At 31.4% G+C, this 21,998-nt stretch overlaps 1 protein-coding gene across 2 annotated transcripts; it reads right to left on the reverse strand.

The window, feature by feature from the left end:
• Positions 1-1,331: 1,331 nt before the first annotated feature.
• Positions 1,332-21,746, reverse strand: LOC145242317 (uncharacterized). Of its 2 annotated transcripts, XM_080105324.1 has the most exons (3): positions 21,671-21,746; positions 11,378-11,414; positions 1,332-4,799 (listed from the first exon to the last, which is right to left on the reverse strand). In XM_080105324.1, the coding sequence occupies exon 3, from the start codon at positions 4,287-4,289 to the stop codon at positions 3,237-3,239; it is 1,053 nt and encodes a 350-aa protein (XP_079961450.1). In that variant the 5' UTR covers positions 4,290-4,799; positions 11,378-11,414; positions 21,671-21,746; the 3' UTR covers positions 1,332-3,236. The 2 variants fall into 2 exon arrangements, with proteins under 2 accessions (XP_079961450.1, XP_079961451.1); XM_080105325.1 differs by lacking the exon at positions 11,378-11,414.
• Between the last annotated feature and the right edge of the window lie 252 nt (positions 21,747-21,998).

Below are 21,998 nucleotides of genomic sequence, written 5' to 3' on the forward strand. Positions count from 1 at the left end.
AAATCCCGATCACATGGAAATGATTTATTGCATATTTCACAAGAATATGGTTTCTTTCTTGTATCAGCTTTTATATGTTGATTTAAATTATTTTTCTGTAAAACTGTATTTCCATTTATCTCATCAATCTCTGTATCATGCTTTATCTTTGACATTTTTAGCAGAATGTGAATTATATTGTGAAAAAAATAATGTGGATTATACTGTGCAGAAGAATAATTATATAAATTATATTGTGGAATGTGAATTATATTAGCAGAATGTTAATTACATTTTGAAAAAAATTACTTATATCGAAAGATTTTGTGTATCAATCCAACAATATTTCTTTTTAGAGTTAATTTATATATTTCTCACACTAAGTATTACTCTATGATCAAACGAATATATATAACTATATGCTGCAAGGGTGTAGTAAAATGATGCTAAGCAAGATTTTTATTTGGGAATAAATAAACCAGTATTTTAATGTCTTCAAATATATTTCAACATGAAATTATTATTCATTTTTACAATTTTTCCGTAAATATTTAACTTGTACATTTTCCAGTTTTTATAAAAAATCATCAAACATATGTTTAAAAAATTGTACTTTTCCAACTTGAAAATCTGTAAAAGAAAAGAAAAGAAACATAATGATATACGGTTTCCAAATGTTGATACGTTTTTTTAAATTTCGAAAAATAGACTTCATTTTATGCAGAAATTTATCCTATTTTTAAAAAAGCTTTTTGTAAATATTTTTAGTCCAAACGATTAATCTACTTTTAGTAGACCTTTGGCCCATTAAAAACGGGCAAAGATTATAGTCTATTAATTTAGAATGAGTTCTTTATGCAAAATTGATGGTTGGTCATGGTTTTATTTGTACTTTGGTGCATTAAATACACTCCCTATTAATTAATATTATTATTATTAACATTTTACTGTTTATCAAACAGATACCATATTACTTAGTTTAAACTGAACCACTTAGAGTTACATTCTCATATTTTCTGGATTTTGTTAGAAATTGGATCTGAAACATGTATGCATATATAAAGTCAATGCTTGCAGATATAAATTTATACTAATATATATATATGTTATGTATAATAGGTGGGGTATGATAAAATGTTAAAACACAGGAGTATGTAGTTAGAGTCTAGAAGGCTTGCTACGTAAGAAAATAAAGACTTTTATTAAAACAACAAATAAAAGTAATTGTCCTGGGATGATTTCAAGAGATCAATCTATTGGTTAAGAGCAAAACTCTTTGATTCTTAAGTCATGTATGAGACATAAAAAGAAAAAACAAACATATAAAGTTTAAAGAGAAACGATTCACTTACTAAACTTGGCTTCCTGTTTTATTTATCAGAAAAATACTTTGTCAATCTTACATGAAATCCACATTCATTACGTTTCTTAATTATTTAATAATACAAAAACATTTTATAAAAAGTTTCTAAATAAGAAAGAAATCAATAAATAGTTCAGAAAGTAATACATTTTTATAATACTAAGAGAAATTCAAAACATTTAATTTAATATTTTATGCAAAAAAGTAATCAAGTTTTACTAACTTTTGTAAAGGGCATTTTTAAAAATAAAAATGTGTATAAAACTTTTGTATTGTTTCTTTTATATTAATTTAATTATTTTAAAACAGGTGCATTTTTAAATTTATATAAACCTTTAGGAAATTACAACTTTTAAATGATAAATTTTTTTTTATAATGCACTAATATAACATTCAATTTAGAGTAACCTTCCCTAATTGTCTACTGCAGGTGTGATTTGGTCCAATAAAATAGTTCATAATGAAGTTGATGTTAGACATCAAAACATCGAACCAGAAATCGGAAATGTTTATTTTTAAGCACTTTTTAAAAATATTTTTAATTTTTTTTTACAGCACTCATTTATTTTATTCAAAATAACTAAGCCTACCAACATACAAAACTAATCCGTAAACCTACAAAAATACTGACCTAATAACGACTTGTAAACCAAATATTTATCAAAGCATTACATATACTTTTTTTTCATATACAGCATAATCGCGTTGACACACCGGTTCTCGTCATATCACCAAAATTAAGACACATTGACCCTGGTTAGTACAAGATGGGTGATCATTTGGGAATGTTAGGGACTGTATGTTCTCTCTGCTTATCCTGGCATTTGTTCCAATCACCTAGTACATACACTTCACTTGGACAGTTTCGTGATGGACGTAGTTCTACTGACTCTTGTTTCAAGATGCTCATGATTGTCACAATGCTGATGTTCAATTTCTGAGAGACTGATACCTCCTGCTTCTCTGCGCAGCCTAGGCAGCACTAGTTTTGGTATATTATTCATTACAGTGTCAGCATCTTCCGTATTTTAGTGTCCAGTCTTTTTGTGGCCAGTTGACAATTTCAAAACTATCTTATGGCAAGTATGGCTAGTTGGTTATAAATGGTTAATGACTGATCGTCTTTTGTTTGTAAGTTTGTGCAGTGTATATTCTCATATGTATTGTCAAGTATCACTTTATTTTAAAAGAAATCCCATAAACCTCACCAGGATGAGTTCATATATGACAGTTTTAATTTCTTTATGCAAAAACGATTTACAACAAATTTCACAATGAAACGCTTTTATCTATTGTGTGTTCTTATGTGCTGTTAAGTTATACTTAACTATTGTTTGTATTTCTTTTGCACTTGGTTCATCAGGTGTATTCGCCAGATAGTTTTCTAAATTCTTTTTTATTAGCCTCGTTGGTCCTATAATAACTGGTATGATTGATACCTTCTTAAATTTACAACAAATTTCACAATGAAACGCTTTTATCTATTGTGTCCTCATGTGCTGTTAAGTTATACTTCATTGCAAAGAAATTCACACATATTTCACAAGAATATGGTTTCTCTCTTTGTTTCGATTTTCTTATTGTGTTTTTCTGGGTATGGAGCATTCTACCAGATGCCAAACATTCTCCCATTAGTTTAGTTACTCCAACCGAGACAACTTTTTAAGATTCTAACCGTCCCTTTAAGTGCTATTGTTTGTATTTCTTTTGCAGGTATAGGTGCCAGATAGTTTTTGAAATTCTTTTTCATTAGCCTGGTTGCTCCTCTAATGACTGGTATGATTGTTACCTTCTTAAGATTCCAGTTTCTTTTTATGTCGTACATAAGTCCTTGGTATTTTGTTATTTTCTCTCTCTCTGCTCTGTTAAGGCAGCATCATTAGGGATGCTTACTTCAATTAGGGTTGCTACATTCTCCCTCATTAAAATAGGTATGTATTCTCATGTGTCTTGTCATGGTTGACTTCTCCATAAAAGACGTCCCACATATTTCACAGCAATATGGTTTTTCTCCAATGTGTACTTTCATATGAATTGTAAAGTATGACTTTCGTGTAAATGAATTTCCACATATTTCACAAGAATACGTTTTCTTTCCAAAATGTGTTCGCATATGTGCCGTTAAGTATGACTTTCGTGTAAAGGAATTTCCACAAACCTCGCAAGAATGTGGTTTTTCTCCACTGTGTATCTTCACATGTGTTGTTAAGTAAGCCTTAAATGCAAACGATTTCCCACATATCTCACAGATATATGGTTTCTCTCCAGTATGGGTCTTCATATGTCTTTTCGTGGCGGACTTCTCCGTAAAGGAATGCCCACATATTTTACAACAATATGGGTTCTCTCCAGTATGTTCTTGAATGTGCTTTAGGAAATGAGCTCTCTGTGAGAATGAGTGACTGCATATTTCACAAGTTAATGACTTTTCACTGTGTATTCTCAAATGTGTTATCAACTGTGTTTTCTGTATAAAGGAATGGCCACATATTTCACAAGAATATGGTCTCTCTCCAGTGTGAGTTTTCATATGTCTTACCAATGATGAATCACGTGTAAAGGAAGCCTGACAAACCTCACAAGAATAAGGTCTTTCTCCAGTATGTGTTCGGATATGATGCCTTAAAAGTCCTTTTGCTGAAAAGGCTTTACTGCATATTTGACAAACATGTGGCCCGGCTCCAGTATGCACATTCATATGACTTGCTAGAGTGCCACGCTGCGAAAAAGACCTTCCACAAACATCACAAGAATATGGCTTCTCTCCAGTATGAACTCGGATATGTTGTGTTAAATCCCGATCACATGGAAATGATTTATTGCATATTTCACAAGAATATGGTTTCTTTCTTGTATCAGCTTTTATATGTTGATTTAAATTATTTTTCTGTAAAACTGTATTTTCATATATCTCATCAATCTCTGTATCATGCTTTATCTTTGACATTTTTAGCAGAATGTGAATTATATTGTGAAAAAAATAATGTGAATTATATTGTACAAAATAATTATTATATGAATTATATTGTGGAATGTGAATTATATTGTGAATGTGAATTATATTGTGAATGTGAATTATATTAGCAGAATGTGAATTATATTAGCAGAATGTGAATTATATTGTGAAAAAAATTACTTATATCAAAAGATTTTGTGTATCAATCCAACAATATTTCTTTTTAGTGTTAATTTATATATTTCTCACACTAAGTATTACTCTATGATCAAACGAATATATATAACTATATGCTGCAAGGGTGTAGTAAAATGATGCTAAGCAAGATTTTTATTTGGGAATAAATAAACCAGTATTTTAATGTCTTCAAATATATTTCAACATGAAATTATTATTCATTTTTACAATTTTTCCGTAAATATTTAACTTGTACATTTTCCAGTTTTTATAAAAAATCATCAAACATATGTTTAAAAAATTGTACTTTTCCAACTTGAAAATCTGTAAAAGAAAAGAAAAGAAACATAATGATATACGGTTTCCAAATGTTGATATGTTTTTTTAAATTTCGAAAAATAGACTTCATTTTATGCAGAAATTTATCCTATTTTTTAAAAAAGCTTTTTGTAAATATTATTAGTCCAAACGATTAATCTACTTTTAGTAGATTAATGGCCCATTAAAAACGGGCAAAGATTATAGTCTATTAATTTAGAATGAATTCTTTATGCAAAATTGATGGTTGGTCATGGTTTTATTTGTACTTTGGTGCATTAAATACACTCCCTATTAATTAATATTTTTATTAACAATTTACTGTGTATCAAACAGATATTATATTACTTAGTTTAAACTGAACCACTTAGAGTTACATTCTCAATTTTTTGGGATTTTGTTAGAAATTGGATCTGAAACATGTATGCATATATAAAGTCAATGCGTGCAGATATAAATTTATACTAATATATATATATATATATATATATATATATATATATATGTATATATATATATATATATATATACAGTTATGTATAATAGGTGGGGTATGATAAAATGTTAAAACACAGGAGTGTGTAGTTAGAGTCCAGAAGGCTTGCTGTATAAGACATAAAAAGAAAAAAAAAGCAAGCATTTAAAGTTTAAAGAGAAACAATTCAATAAATGTTAAAAATTTAAAAATAGAAAGAGAAATAACTAAAAAAAGTCTGATACACATTTCTCCAATTAATGCGGTTCATAATACTTTGAACAAAAATATTTTGGTGAATCAGAGTAACAAGCGACTTGAAGTCTAGAGTGAACAGTGTCAGATAAAAATTTTGTATTTATATAAAAATATTTCACTTACTAAACCAGGCTTCCTGTTTTATTTATCAAAAAAATACTTTGTCAATCTTACATGAAATCCACATTCATTACGTTTCTTAGTTTTTTTAATATTTTAATGATACAAAAACATTTTATAAAAAAGTGTCTAAAAAAGAAAGAAATCAATAAATAGCTCAGAAAGTAATACATTTTTATAATACTAAGAGAAATTCAAAACATTTCATTTGATATTTTCTGCAAAAAAAAATAATTAAGTTTTACTAACTTTTGTAAAGGGTATTTTTAAAAATAAAAATGTGTACAAAACTTTTATATGGTTTCTTGTATATCAATTTAATTATTTTAAAACAGGTGCATTTTTAAATACACCTTTAGGAAATTACAACTTTTAAATAATTTTTTTTTTTAATAATGCACAAATATAACATTCAACTTAGAGTAACCTTCCCTAATTGTCTACTGCAGGTGTGATTTGGTCCAATAAAATAGTTCATAATGAAGTTGATGTTAGACATCAAAACATCGAACCAGAAATCGGAAATGTTTATTTTTAAGCACTTTTTAAAAATATTTTTACTTTTTTTTTACAGCACTCATTTATTTTATTCAAAATAACTAAGCCTACCAACATACAAAACTAATCCGTAAACCTACAAAAATACTGACCTAATAACGACTTGTAAACCAAATATTTATCAAAGCATTACATATACTTTTTTTCATATACAGCATAATCGCGTTGACACACCGGTTCTCATCAGATCACCAAAGTTAAGCAACATTGAGCCTGGTTAGTACAAGATGGGTGACCATTTGGGAATGTTAGGGACTGTATGTTCTCTCTGCTTATCCTTGCATTGTTTCCAGTCACCTTGTACATACACGTCACTTGGCACTGGTATTTAACAATGTTGACTCAGGAGAAGTGTGGTTGGAGATCGCACAGCTCCTGCCACAAAAGTTTCATGTGCAGGCATCCCGTCCTATATGTAGAAAAGAAGAGATCCTTCAGTCTTTAACGAACCATGGATATCAATCCATAGTCTGTTAAAGACTAAAGGAGCACTTTTTTCTACATGCTGAATGAAAAAATGACAATGTTATTTTGCCAGAATCTGACTGACAATTTGGAAATTTTTAATGGGTTTTCAAGTGTTGGTTGGTAACCAATTCTGTGATGTGTGATGTCTATACTTGACCAGGCACACTGCAATTTAATTCTTCATCTGGTTATAGATAGAGATGGTCATGTGATGGAACGTGAAATCTAGGGGGTTGGGAATGAAAATCCACAGAATAAAATAATTCAAACTAAGTGTTGCAATTAATAATAAAAAAAACCCTATTTGTTTCATTTTTCAACTAGGGTTACATGTTTTCATTCTGAGATCAACTTCTGCTTCTTAGCACAATTTTGGAAACAAATCATTTTTCTTTAACAGAATTAGTCAAGATTAGCCAATTTAGAATATTATGAAATGGAATGTAACTTAATTTTAAAAAAAGGGATAAATTTCTTGAATTAAATGAAGTTTTAAGAATGGAACAATTATTTTTGAATATTTAGGAAAAAAAGCATTTTTGATAGTATCACTCTTCTGAAAAATGAAATCAAAAAATACTTCTGGTGAGTTAAATGTGCATGTGCCAAAAAATATTAACTTTGAAAAAGATGTATGCTGATCAGGCATACTAACTCCAATAAGATCATGTAACCATGACGTTGCAGAATAAAAAATAATGCCCATGGTTAGGCTATAAGACAACTATTATGAGAATTATTTTAAAACAGGTGCATTCTAAATTAATAATAAAATACACCTTTAAAATATAAAACTTCAATACAATATTTTCCCTGGCAAAAATAATCCCTTTTAATTGGATGTGTCTAAATGTAAAATAACTTTATCTTTTGTAGAAAAAAGCAGTCACTTTTGAACCAGTTTTATACAGGTACAGGCAAAAATATCAGAAAAAAATAAAGGGTCATAGTTTTAAAAACCGGTTTATCTTTATTTGATGGTTTTCGACTACTTTTTGATTGTATTTGAAAGATTAAAGACTAAAGTTAATTTCCAAAGGGAAAAAAAAAAATTTGTACATGTGAAAAAAAAAGTTAATGAAAAAATGTTTACAACGCGATATTCGGAAGCTGACAAATTCAGTTTAATTTTGAAATTAAATAAATTCATTGTAAAAATCTTTTGAATAATAAATATTAGTTTTCTGGGTCTATTTCAAAGATAATTAATAAAGTAACATCCTAAGATAGTGAATTAACTAAAAAGCACCCTGTTTGTACAAAAATTAGCTTAATTAGTCCCCAGAAGCAAAAGATTCTGGCTTTGCACAATCACAACAAATGAAAAATCGTCCGCATGGATTCCATGGGAGCTCAAAATGGCAGAAAGTTAAAGACTGTCTGAAAATAACGTCAGGTAATTAAAAGGAGGTAATGAGACCTGGTTTCTTTTTTCCCCCCCCCCCAGTTATGCATCCATATATTCCTATTATGAACATTTGCATAATTTTTACTATTTTTTAATTTAATTTATTTTTCTATGTTTTTGCTTTTTAATTTAATTTTTTTTGATTTTTCAAGATCATATAAAAATTATGTTATGCCAAAAATTTCATGTTCATTCAAGCAAGGAAAATATTAGAGTCTTACATATAAAAATAATTTGTATAATTGTAACATGTAATCTAAAAAAAAGTAGAAATATTTTTGTAATCATAATTTTTTTGTATAAAAATATTAAATAAACAATGCTTACTTAAATAACATCATTAGTTCAAGAAATTAATTTTTCTTTGAGCTATATCAAATTCACACATATGTACTTTAGGGATTTTTTTAATAAAATTCCAGAAAAAAATCGATTTTTTTTTACTGTTACAATATACGAGGATTTGTTTTTATTAAAACAGAAAAAATAAGTTCATTTTTTTTTAATACTGAAAACCATAACTTTAGTAAAGATGCTTTTTGTTTAAACAAAATAATACATTTCCACAAAGATTTAAATAAAAATCATCGGTTCATTATATTTCTTCATCATTATTTGATAAATACTGAAAATTTCATTAAAATTGGTTAATTTCCTGATTTTTGGTAATTTTTTAAGTAACGGGAAGGATCAAAATGTTTATACATTTGGAGCATCGGCATTCATTTTGCATGTACCTAGTTTTATAAATCCATTGAGAACTGAAACAGAAAATAACTATCATTATAAATAGTTATCTATTTAACCATGACATCAGCAGATCATGTTTTTTGCAAACATCAGATCTTAAACTACTCATATGTTGTTTATTTTTAATGAAATTCATTTACACCAGAATTGACTTGAATTCTGTTTTATTTTTTTTGTTGTGTTCTAAAGTATCTCATTCATGCCATTTTATTAGTCAAAAGCAATAACAGAATGAGTGTTTCTCTCTACATAAAAAGGTGCTTATTTAGAATTACACTTAATAAAAAATACAGAAAATATAGATAAATCTTTATGGTATACATACTTGTAATGGAATGAAGATGTAATCTTCCAAAAATCATGTAAATTGATCAAATAGTATTTTTTTAATTAACAAAATCAAGTTTTATGAGTAAGCAATGCAGGAACAGGGAAACACCATGTTTTCAAAATGTGTTAAAATTCAAAGGTGGATAACTCAATTCGACTACAAAATTTACAGACTATGCTAGTACCTCATTATTGTTAAAAATAGTAAAATTTGAATTTGTTAATTAAAAATAGAATTCATTTAATTTATCAAATACTAACCTGAGTGCCCAACATTGTCAGAATGTTTGGAGATGTTTGTTGAGCAAAAAAATAAATAAATAAATAAATAAATAAATAAACAGAAAAAGTGGTAGTGGCAGGCAGGCTCAAACCTGTACCACAAAGGAGGAAAAGAACATGAAAAAATGTGACATCTTTCTGTTGCACCCATTGCCAAACCATAAGTGACAATGACTTTTGAAAATATCATCGAAACCAGCGACCCTTCCCTGTAGAAAAGGGCCCAGTTGAGGGTGAAGGAATGAATGTTTTTAGCCAATTTTTCGATATTTGTCATCCAAAGGGTCGAGCTTTAAAACGGTACCATCTCTTGAAAATCCATCGCCTCTGTCGGAAGTTTTAGGCAGGCAAACAAACATACATACATTTTAAACAGACAGGTGTGATTTATATTATAGACTAGCGGGGGTACCCGGCATTGCTCGGGTGTTTGTAGGTGTGTGTGTTGGGGAGGGGGGTTAGATCCTAACCCTATGTTAAACTTCTTTGAAAACAATCAGAAAAAAATAAAAATAAAAAAATAATCAAAAGGTTTGGTAAGTAGGTAGGATAAATGTTGAGGCGAAAAACTTGATAACTTAATGCTCGCCCACGAAAGGAAAGTAACTAAAAGCAATTTCATTTTAACATTTGTAAACACACAAATGGCAGGTGCGCGGCGAATTTAATTAGGTCAAAGGAAATTAAATTCCGCACTTAATTTTAACTGTGGGACAGTTCTTTTGGGGTTGTTTTTTGCCCAACTTTGTCTGATTTTGTTTCCCCAACGTGTTGGGGGAAACCAGCTCTCCTTTATTAGGGGAGTGTCCAAATGAAAGCAATTGTCTGATATGACCGTTTTCACCGACATAAACCAAACGTCCATTTCTTTCTGGACGCTCCCGGCCCGTAGGCCGAGGATTGCTCCTTAGTTTCACATCAGTTTTGCTTTTATATGAAAAAGCCCAACCAACACGTGAGAAGCCGAAATAGCAATAATTTTGTAAAAGTTGACGTTAATAAATCTAGACGCGCATTCGCAATTCATACATATTATGATCTACACGGTATATAAGAAGTTCTAAGCGATAGTACCCCCCCACGTCCGAGAACCCCAGCAATAAAAGCCTTTCTTGGACATACAAAAACTCACGCGTCAGTTTTGCCTTTTATATATATATATATATATATATATATATATATATATATATATATATATATATATATATATAGATAACATTATTGTTCCATGATGAATACATACATGTTTTTTTTTTTTTATTTAAGGATAATTCTAACCAAGCACCAAAAAAAATGATGTGATATTTTGCCAATTATTTGTTATAGATTATTAAAATTTTGCATGAATCCAATATATTGATACTTATTGCAACAGAATCAATTATCTAGAAGGAGAGGGGAATAATTAGCATTGACTAAGCAAAAAAATAAGCATAATTTGACAAGAGACAATTTAGGACACTAAAATAATCAATTATATAATAAAACAAGTAAAAAAAGACACTTCATCTCTACAAGCACCAAATCAAGTTAGTTTTAGAAATTGCTGAAGCAGTACATGATGGTCTCCACAAGAAGGGAATGAAGTTTCTCCTGGAAATTACAGAAGCAGTCTACAAAATTTATTTGATCTTTTTAATTAAACATAGTATACTATAATATATGCTTTAATTTACCTAATGCGAATTAGAAAAGAAAATTATTTAAAAATCTTATGTTTGATATTGTCTTATAAAACACTATAGAATTTATAGTGACTATTGTTTTAAAAGTTTTTGAAAATTTATCTACCAAGAATTGCCTTAAATTGTGTTTTTCTTTTCTGCTATTCTCTTTTAAGTATCTCGTAAAAAACACTAACAGAATGATAATTTCACTTTATATGGTTCTTGGTCAAATAAAAATAGAAACAAAAATGATATTTTTGTGACTTACTTATTAAGATCTTGCAGGGATCCAATATATTTTGTTCCTATAAAAATAAACGGAGGTAAAAATGCAATATATTACTTAAAGGAATAAACCTCTTTTTTTGGAGAATTTATTTGTCATGCAAGAAAAATTGTCAGAACTCCTCCGTACTAACTCCTCTGTACTAACTCTTCTTAGCTCAATTTAGAACACCAACTGTCTCTTTCTCTCTTTGCTGTCAAACACTTGATCCAATATTTACTTCCAAACAGTTTTACAAAGATTTTGAAAATGTGGCACAAAGCCAAAAGTAGGAATGAGTGTAGGAAGTGAGTCGGAGATCGTCCACTTAGTCTATTCTGTTTACTAGTTCCAGACACCAAAATACCATATTAACTCCACAAGCTAACCTACTTAAAAATCATCCCCAGATGGTTTGAATGATTTTTCTTTACAACCTCTTTCCCACAGAAGAGACATAGCGAGCCTATCTTTGTTCTATCATTATTTCCATGGCAAGTGCTCGTCTGAGCTCCATTCTCTGGTCCCCCCTCACTAATCTTTTTCAAAAAACACCCGACTAGCTGAAACCATTATAATAATAATTTCCTCCACTCCTTATCTGTGCCTAAATCAAAGCGTAGATTCCATGAACAAAGCTTCTTTCTTAGAACTGCACGCCTGTGGAACTCTGTTCTGCTTGCCTGTTTCCCTCCCGACTTCAACCTGGATGTCATCAAGTCAAACACAAACAAATTCCTGATGAACCGCCCCCTTAAGTAATGACACTTTATCAATTCTCGAATACTATTACTACACAATCCTAATGATTACTGTACACACAATAACCCTTATCCCTGAGTGGCCCTTGGGCCTTTATAAGTGGTGAACTCCATGTAAAAAAAAAATATTGACAATTCATGATAAGGCATGGAAAGGAAAATACTAAACCATTAAAAAATACACCCCCTCCCCAAAAATAACAATAATAAAATATAAATGAACCAAATAAAATGCTAATTATGTTTATGTTCGTAGGAACCCTCCAAGCCTATCTAATATATGAAATGCTCACTGTTTCCGGCTACCACCAAAAGCAAGTGAGTCATTTCCTAACTGGAAGTTAGCAATGCTTTAAGGTCGAAAGAAATTGGGATGGAGCCTTTTTGAGGATGTGTGATGAGCTCCAGAATAAGAACCAATAGGGCAGGTTGAGGATAAAATAATATTTAGGAAAGGGGCATTCTGGAGATATACCAACACCTAAAATAAATTATTACTAGCTAAGAGACTGATCCCTCATGACCAGCAGTGTGTATCCACCTTCATTTAACGTTAAAGGCGACCTCCTTCTATCAGATCTGATTTTGATTATAAGTTGATGTTTAAAATACAAAATCAGATGGAGATGAGAAAGCGGCACATCCTTCCTACCTATTTTTATGCATGAAGACCACACAGCTAGTCAAGATCGCTAGAAATGTCATTCATTCCTCCCTTAGAACAGAACCATGTTGTAGACTACAGACTCTAAATACAAGCATGTTATCTCACTAACATACACTCAGAATTCACGCAGCTTGGAGCAACGAAAAATATGTGATCAACTGTTTCTCCTTGCAACATGGACAAAAAAGGTTGTTGTTAAGACCAATTCTGAAGTGCATGCCATTAAGACATCTTGCATTATGAACCAATCGCTAGGTCAGATAAAACTCAGAATTGTTGAGATATCCCTGACCTGGCCCAATTCCACTGAGAACAGGTCTCCTCCTCCAACAGTCCCAGCTACTCCTTCAGTGCATCAAAAGCAGTCCTCTTTACTAATACCCGATATAGTTCCTTCCTAGACAGGGCAAGGTCACTAGACTCTAGCAGCTCTCAGAGAACTGCTCAACATTTGTTGAAGAACTGCAATTGATCTCTTTGCCTTTGATGGCATTCAACCAAGTGGTCAAGGATGAGGCTGGGAAAATTCTCTCAATTGCAGGGCTCCACGCAGACTCCCCTATAAAAGTTCTACTGAGGAAAGCCAATCTTTCGGCATGTCTGTGACTTTCCAAATCAGGTATTTCCAAGCCCCTATCGACCAAATGTTAAGTACTGATCTCTGTATGAACTGGAACTTTCTTTCATTCCATACAAGAGAGAAGAGAGGACACATTAAGGCCACCAAGTGGTTTACAGGGACAGGTAGTACAGCTAATCAGTAAAGGATAAAGAGAAAGACATAAGTGGTTCACACCTTCTACCTTTATAGAAAAAGTCCCCTTTGGAGCCAAATCTCCACAAATGCTTCAAACTGACTGCACTTCTGACCAGTTCTTTTCCAACTGAGAGACCCGGTCTGAATCAAATAGCAAGGACCTAAACTGGGTTATCTGTCCAATTAAAATGGCCTGGAAGCACAGCCATATCCCTCCAAGCAGCCAACCTTAGGCTGTTTGATTTGCTAAGGGTAACAATGGTCTGTCACTTCTCCATACTGATTAAGTGCCTTGACAACTGTGCAAATGTCTCTACAGCTCCAGATACACACAGATGTTAAATCCTCGATACAGAAACCCTGGCTTGCACACCAGCAGGCAAAGTAATTCTGTGCACAGCAAGTCCAGTTACCTTTGTCCTCAATTTGCAAAAGGGCTCCAACACAAGGTCATAAAGCATAGAATCAATGTACAACCTAATGTACCAAGAGATGATGAAAGGTTTCACTAACATCCTGTTTATTTGTACTACTGCTACCAACAGGTAATAAAGAATGAAAATCCATCTATGGAAGTTTGGATTAAAACCAATAACCTCTAAAACTCAGGAATCAATGGTCAACGCCATCATAAAACTTGATTAGTGCTGCTTCGGTGTCATCTTCTAAACCCTCTATGATCATATGAATCAAATGCAAACTGTTCTAAATTGATCTCCATTTAACAGCATAGTTCTGCTTCAGTTCGATCACTTCTGTGATATTGATCTGCAAACAATTCGCAAGAACTCTTGTCAAAATCTTTTTATCTGTATTTAACAGAGTTATAGGCCTAAAGTCATTCTTTTTTCTTTAGTAATGAGACCACTCCTTCGATAACCTTACACAGGATAGAACCCATATCAAGTGGTTAAAAATATCACAGAATTGGGCTGATTATGTATGACAAACTCAAGCAGAATTGAAAGAGCAAACCATCAAGTTTTAGAAAATTGCTGTAGTCAACCTGATTCAGTGCAGCAACTATCTCACACCCCATAATTCAACTATCAAAACTACCCACTCGAGCTGCTTTCAGGTGGGGTGAATCAGCCAAATAGTACTCAAAGTCTTGGATACAGAGTCTGGGCAATTGAGAAAAATGCTCTTTTAAATGCTTTTAAAACTTCTCACAGATCTCTCGAGCTGACCCGAATTTGTGTTTCCAGGCTTTAAACCTTGTGAATGTAGTTATCTGAATGTCAACCAAATGATTTGAAGCATCAAAATTCATGGTATCATAAGACACTGCTTAATCTAATCCTAACTAGCTGACTCTCACACTTCTCCCTAGCCAAACATTTCAGATTTCTCTTAGCAAGTTCTATTGTCACCATTACTCATGTCAACTTAGCTTCTAAACAGTTTTCTGCTTTAGCATTATTTAGGGCAAGCCACTGGCTATATTAGACAGAAAAGCATCTTAAGCATTAACCTACCACTTCTATTACTGCCCCACTAAGGCCCTTTGAATATTTTTGACTAGCTTTTCCCAGAAGTCACATATCTCCAGTAAGAGATATTTAACTTCTACTACCCAGCTAGACTAAGATCTAAATCTAAATCTAATCTGGCCACAAGTAACTTGTGGTCATAATGCTCTAATCAGTGGAATGTAAGACAGTTCACAGTATGCCTCTATTGACAACTGTGACTGGGGCCCCATGCAGCTCTTTTTTTTACTGGAGTTTTGAGTGAAACTAGCACAGAGTGTGAATTATTGGCACTGATTTCTATGCTATCAGGATTTATTTGGCCAAGTTTCCGGACTTGATGTATTTGGGTGTTAAAGCTGGCTAATGTGCCAGAGAGAATGGTGGTCTTCCAGCACTTGTGGTACCACTGACTGGGGGAGTCAGGTAAGCAAACTCCTTCTTTGTTCTATGCCTGGATTTTCTGGTGGCCAGTCCTGCTGGTTGGCTAGGTTCTTCTTCAGATGTGTTCTCCAAATCGGATAACCTAGCTGCTCTTCTCTGCTCTTAAGTAGTATTTTCACTATGAGAAAATCCCTTGGAAAAATAGGTTCAATACACTAAAGTTTACAGGATCTTGCAATAGAGAATCCAAGAATCTATATTGGCCTATGTTTTCTAAGACTATACCTGAAAAAGTTGGACTAGTTGAGCTAACTGTTTTTTATCTACATTACATAAGAAGTGAACTATCTATACTGTTGGGACAGCTGCATTAAAATTACTGGAGGTGCTGCTTAGGGTAACACCCTAGTGCTTCTTCTTTTGGTCTACTCCAGCTTACCAAGTGGACTGAGGCCACTTCTGGCAACCAAAGCTGTCTGGAGTCATGTTTTGCACCTCCACCAAGACTTTGACTGGATCGGACCCTCTCTACCTTTGTGCATGTTTTCATAGTCTGCTTCAACCTCCAGCTCCAACTGAAGCTTCATCTGGGAACCAGAGGCTGAATTAGACCCTAAGTTTACACCAAAACCTGGATTGGTCCTCCATACATAGCTTGTCCAACCTCCAGCTCAAGACCTGCCAATTTGAAGTCAGAGGGACTATCACTGAAATACTGATACTTGAGTTCCTCTGAAACCTACCAGCAGCTTAAGTCAAGCCTAGAGGTTGAACACCTAAAAGAAATCAATGTAAAAGAAGTGCTCAAGAAGGGCTAGTCGCCTAAATGGGGTTAAAATACAAAAAAATTACCGAAAATAGGTTAGACAAGAGAGCTGAGAGACTCAGTCCCCAGACAGAGCAAAAGACATTTTAACTCAGCCCCAGAGGTCGAGAATTTGGCAGTCTATCACAAAAAAAAAACAACTTAAAAATGAGAATATATGAATTTTGTGTGCTTGATCAAGAACAATTTCATTTCAAACAAACAAAAATCCAGTTAACAGAACAACAGGCCAAAAACTTAATTTGTTTGTCTTATAGTCGCCTCATATACACATATACAAAAATCTATATACAAACTTAGGTTTTTTTCTAACAGTCGAATCAGACATGCAGCCACTTGTGAGTAGTTTCTTTTATTACAGCATTTTATTTGTTTTATATTTTAAACTACATCAATCTTTTTCATTACACAGATTATAGCACAGTCTTTCATTAAAAAGATTATAATCTGAAGTATTCTGAAAATAATATAAACCAGAAAACAATTTTTTTCAAACATATGAATATTGCATTATATAATACTATAAAATTCATAGTGGCTATTATTTTTAAAGTTTCTAAAAATTACTAAAATAAACACTAAAGCTCATTAAAATAGCAGATCCTTGATTTTTGATTAAAGAAAAATATTAAAATTAAAAGTGCATTTTTTCTAGAAAGAATCTATATATTAATAAGATAGTGGGTGTGTTATTTATTTTGTGTGTCACGCTTAGTCGAGTGACTGTTGTTTAATTGCTATGAACTTCCATTTTTTGTAATGAATAATTTTACCAAAAAAATTATTTTTAAGTTTTGGTTTCAGTTTCGATTCAAACTGATGAATCCAAATCATATAGATGTATATTTTTTTTTTTAAATCACAACTTCATATCGATAAAAAATGAACTCTATAATAATATATACAGAATCTGCATAAATTAACATATCATATTTAAGCATATTTTACGACCAGTCTATGCTGGGCATCCCTGCTAGGTTAAATACTTGTGCAATTTTAACAAAAAAGCTACAATAATATCATGGTATCTCCATTTACGCTGAACATTCACATAATGTGAACATCAATATATTACATATGGAAGAGTCTGCTGTGGAATTTCCACAGGTCCCACTAGTTTTGTATTGAAGTTTGAAGCCGTTTACTTTATAAAATGGAGTACAAAGAAACTGAAGGGATTAATACTCTTCAGCAGATTTTGTTATGCATAATTTGTTGTCTTTATAATTAGTAAAAAATTAAAATAAAATCTTGTGGGAAATTTTCTAAGGCGTTTTCATCAAATGAAATGCCTTGTTTAGTATTTCAACATGTGCCATTCTACATTGGAAACAGATTTTGAATTATCTCCCCTTCAGAAATGGATGTGAATTATCTCCTTTGTTAGACCATAAAGATTTGAAGCTTAATTTTTAGGAAAACGGCCAAATCAAAATCTGAAATCACACTTTTAGAAACAAAAAAAGCAAAAACAAATAAAAAAATCTTTATTAATACTACATAAACAAAAGATTGAAGATGTAAGCTAATAAATATTTACATCTTTTTATTTTATTAGTTTTGTATTGTTTTCTTAGCAGTAATGAAGCAAAGACGTTCCTCTAAAATTGTAATAATGGGATTTTTATAAATGCTTTTGAGGGAAATTAATTTTATTTTTAGATTAAAACATTTGTGCTAAGGAACATTAACAATACATTCTACAGTTTACATATTTTTACAATGTAACAGAAGATTTTAATATTTGAAAATGATATCTATAAAAATAAAACAGTAAATGTACATATGTGCGTATGTCTGCGTAAAAATATTTGACTGCTAAACTCTTAAACTACTGGTCACATAACACAGAAATTAAAAGGAAATAGTAATAATACACCAAGGATGGTTTAAAATGAATAAAATCTTTGTTTTTAATGGATGAATAATGCATATAGAAATATGTCAGCAAGTTGAAATGCAACTTTCCAATATATTTATATTACTTTTGTGCATATGCAAATTCATTCATAGCTTGAAGTGGTATCATTTTAATCTTTCTTATCTATCTGTCAATAGCTCAAACAGTAGGGAATGTAGCTGGAGTGCTAAATGTCGATTCTAGCTGATGGCATCTAAGTCATTTGTTAATTTTTGAAATCAGTAATATATTGGCTCTGAAATAATCAATACGAAATCTGCATGATTTAAATATAGTTAAGTGTATTTAATTAATTTTTATTTTAATTTCTTTTGAAATTGTTAAATTGTTTTTGAAATTTTTTAATTCTTGGGCACCCTCCCCGTTAGTATTTAAATAATTCTTGATGAATTTTTATGCGAGTACCCTCAGCTAAATCCCAATCCCCCAATATTACCCCCCCGCCTCACCAAAAATTGAAATTATAAATCGAATGAAGATGAAAAATTGTATTGTGGAGCGGCCACCACTCTCCTTCCATATGCCCTCCCCAAATTTGAATTTTAAATGAGTAAAAAAAATGCAGACTTGAATCGCTCCCTCCCCTAATGTGAGAAATAAAATTGACCCCCATCCCATCCTCAATCTAAAGAAAATAATAAACTTGTACAGACAGTACTCTTCAGTGGTGTCCCTCCCCCAAATAAAATTTTGGAAAATCAAAAACGAAACCAGGTTGACTTGTTTTCAAAACCAAGGCCAGATTGTATTGTTTTTTACTTGTGAAAAAAAAAACCATATTCAAAATGGCGACTAAGTAATATAAAGAGTGAAACATTGGAAAATGAAGGTCTTGATATCTTAAGAATGACTTGCCGACAGCAATTTTAAATGTGATATTCGTTCAAAGCAGATGCGAGTACCCTTAAAAATCAACTTTTTAATCCTATGCCTTCGTTTGGTTCACTATAATACAAATACCAAAGAAAAAATTTAAAAGCTTAACTCTACAGGGTAATGTCACTAAATAGTGTTTGTGGGTGATGTGCAAAAAATAAAGCATTAAAAATGTTGCCTATCTTAAACATTATTGCATAAAGAATCATTTCGTGTGTAAAAGGTTCATTTATTTTATCTGTTAAAAAAAAATAATCCCGTTGAGGAGGGAGAGGGGTAAGTCGAGCGGAGGATCATGCTGGGTTGCAAAGGAGTCGCCCTTGCGACCCTTTCCTCAGGATCAGGTCTCCGAAGAGCAGGTTGGTAGAGGTATATAGGTAGAAGTAGACGGTAGAAAGTAACTAAGTACCGAACTGCCAGCAGGAGCGACTAGACTTGTAACACTTGCTAGCCACACCGAGGCAGAGTGGTTTGAGGCCACCTTTATCACAAAGGGAAAGCTCCTCTCACCACTTCTCCCAATCTATAAATACTCAGCAACATGGCCGCCCGCATAGGATTAGTTGAATGCTTCCCCAGACACGTGAGTACTCATCTCCACCTTTTTTTTTTCTCATATCCATTAAAATTCGAGAAATGCACAATTAAAGTGTGTAAACATCCAATGAATAAAAAATCAATATGGCTGAACATTTGCTATTTTGCCTTGACCTTGTAATCGAAAACTAAGATTTAATCAAATGGAACAAATTAACAGGACTTCAGTTAATCTGTTTAGTTCGTCTCTTTAAGGATTTATGTAAAGAAAGCGAGTGGCAAAAATAAATTCAGCGAAATCCGTTGCTTCATCACGTGCATTTCATGGCAATTAAAACAACTTTTGTTTTTACTTATGTAGAATATATTCTAAGAATAAAATCAATGAAAAAAAATACATATAAAATAAAGGGTACTCATGCAGAGAGTGATCCGCGCTGAAATAATAACGTTATTATTTCAAAAGCCATTCTTAATATGGGGAGGGGAGGGTGTTTTTTTATCTATTCTGTACTTTAACCTTACAATTATATAAAAAAAAAACATATCATAAAACTTTAATTAAATGTGGAAATACGATTTAAAAAATAGCGCGGATAACTCTCTGCATTAGCACAAAAAAAGTTTTAAACAGTTTTTATTTAAAATTAAATTTGGTACTTATACACTAGGTGTGTCAGAAATTTCGTGAAAAATAGTGAATAATTCCACTCCGTCTTTCCAAGCTTATAACTACTCGAAAAATGTAATTCAAGCCCTAATTTTTTTTCAATTAAAGGAGCAAGGACCAAGGTTTCATAAAAAAAAAAAAAACAACGTGTTTTTTTTTTAAAAGAAAGGTTTTAAACTTCGGACTTTACAGGTAAATTTCTAAAAAACACTACTTTTTTGTTTTAAATTTGAATGTATTATTTATTGACCTTTCCCCTTCAATTTGTGATATATAAAACTTTGGTGAGTAAATTATTTACTTTTTAATAGACACTTGAAAATGGGGGGGGGCGTGAATTTTAAAAAAAAAACGTTTGTCTAAAATATTATATTGGGTTTATTGGAAAGAGCATAAAATTTCACATTGACCCTGAAAATATCGTAAAAATTGAATCAATAGAAAAATTTTGATAGATTTTTAAATTTAAAAAATTGAAAAATATTGAGTTCGTAAAATTCATTACTGTTTTTTAAAAAATAAAAAAAAAATATTTCTATTACTTTTAAAACAACTTTAATAGTTTATTTTGGAAGTATAATCCATAAAGAAAATAAACAACCCACTTTTAAAAGAGAAATTACGAGTTTTTTTTAAATATTTTATTCACAGTTTCGTGTTAGGGGTGTCAAAAATTCCTACAAAAATTCTGATACACTTATGCTGAGATAATAATGTTATTATTCCAAAAGCCATTCTTAACATGGAAAGGGTGTTTTGTAATTATTTGTACTTTCACTTAACAATTTAATAATAAAAAATCGTAAAACTTGAATTCCAGTAGAAAAAACAATTTTTAAAGAATAGGATGACAACATAAGCGCATAAAGCACCTTAATTATTTTTCTTCTATATTTTAGAATGACAAATAATTTAAGCAACTTTAACACAACTTCCGTCTATTCGTTCCGTTTTGACTCTATCTTGTTTTGTTTTTTTTTTTATCGCAAGGTCAAGGCTGCTTTTTAATCAACAAAATGGCAACTGTTCAGCCATGTTGCTTTTTTTTATTATTATTATTCATTCAATGTATACACATTTTAACCGTGCATTTCTCGAGTTTCAATGGGTAAAATAAATTAACTTTTTACACAAAAAAATGACTCCTCATGTAATAATGTTTAAGATAAGAAACATTTTTAATGCCTTATTTTTTCTCATATCACCCGCAAACTCTATGTTGCAACATTACCCTCTACGGTTAGTCTTACTCTTAGCATAGATAAAACAAAGGTCGGAGGAGGGGGGTCATAATTTCTTTTAATCCATATTCACAACTTATTCACGTTTCTTCTTCAAACACAACAGATTTTACTAAAATAAAATAATTTTTTAACATTTAATCAATACATTATAGATATTACATATTTTTAATGAAATATTTACCTTATTGTAGTGATCATACACTTTTTTCAACAGCAATTGGCCTTACATGCCAAAACAAAAAGAGCGACGATCAAGGGAGATAATTTAGAGATCTTAGTTTCCTATCGGAGAAAAAAAAAAAAAAAATTTTAATTTGATCGATTCCTGATTTTTTTTTTGTCAGAAATTGATTAAATGTAATATTTATTTTATGAATAGGAAATATTTTTCTATAAAGAAGACGCATCAGACAAAAAAATAAAAATAAAATAATAATCTCTCTCTCTCTCTCCCCCCTCTCTCTCTCTCTCTCTCTCTCTCTCTCTCTCCATATATACGTATATAACGG

The sequence above is a fragment of the Euprymna scolopes genome, chromosome 21 (assembly GCF_053919585.1).
Source record: "Euprymna scolopes isolate OS-2025 chromosome 21, ASM5391958v1, whole genome shotgun sequence".
NCBI lineage: Eukaryota > Metazoa > Mollusca > Cephalopoda > Sepiida > Sepiolidae > Euprymna > Euprymna scolopes.

Excerpts from the sequence above, each read along its gene's own strand:
- LOC145242317 (XM_080105325.1), bottom strand. The coding sequence starts at position 4,289 with ATGTCAAAGATAAAGCATGATACAGAGATTGATGAGATATATGAAAAT.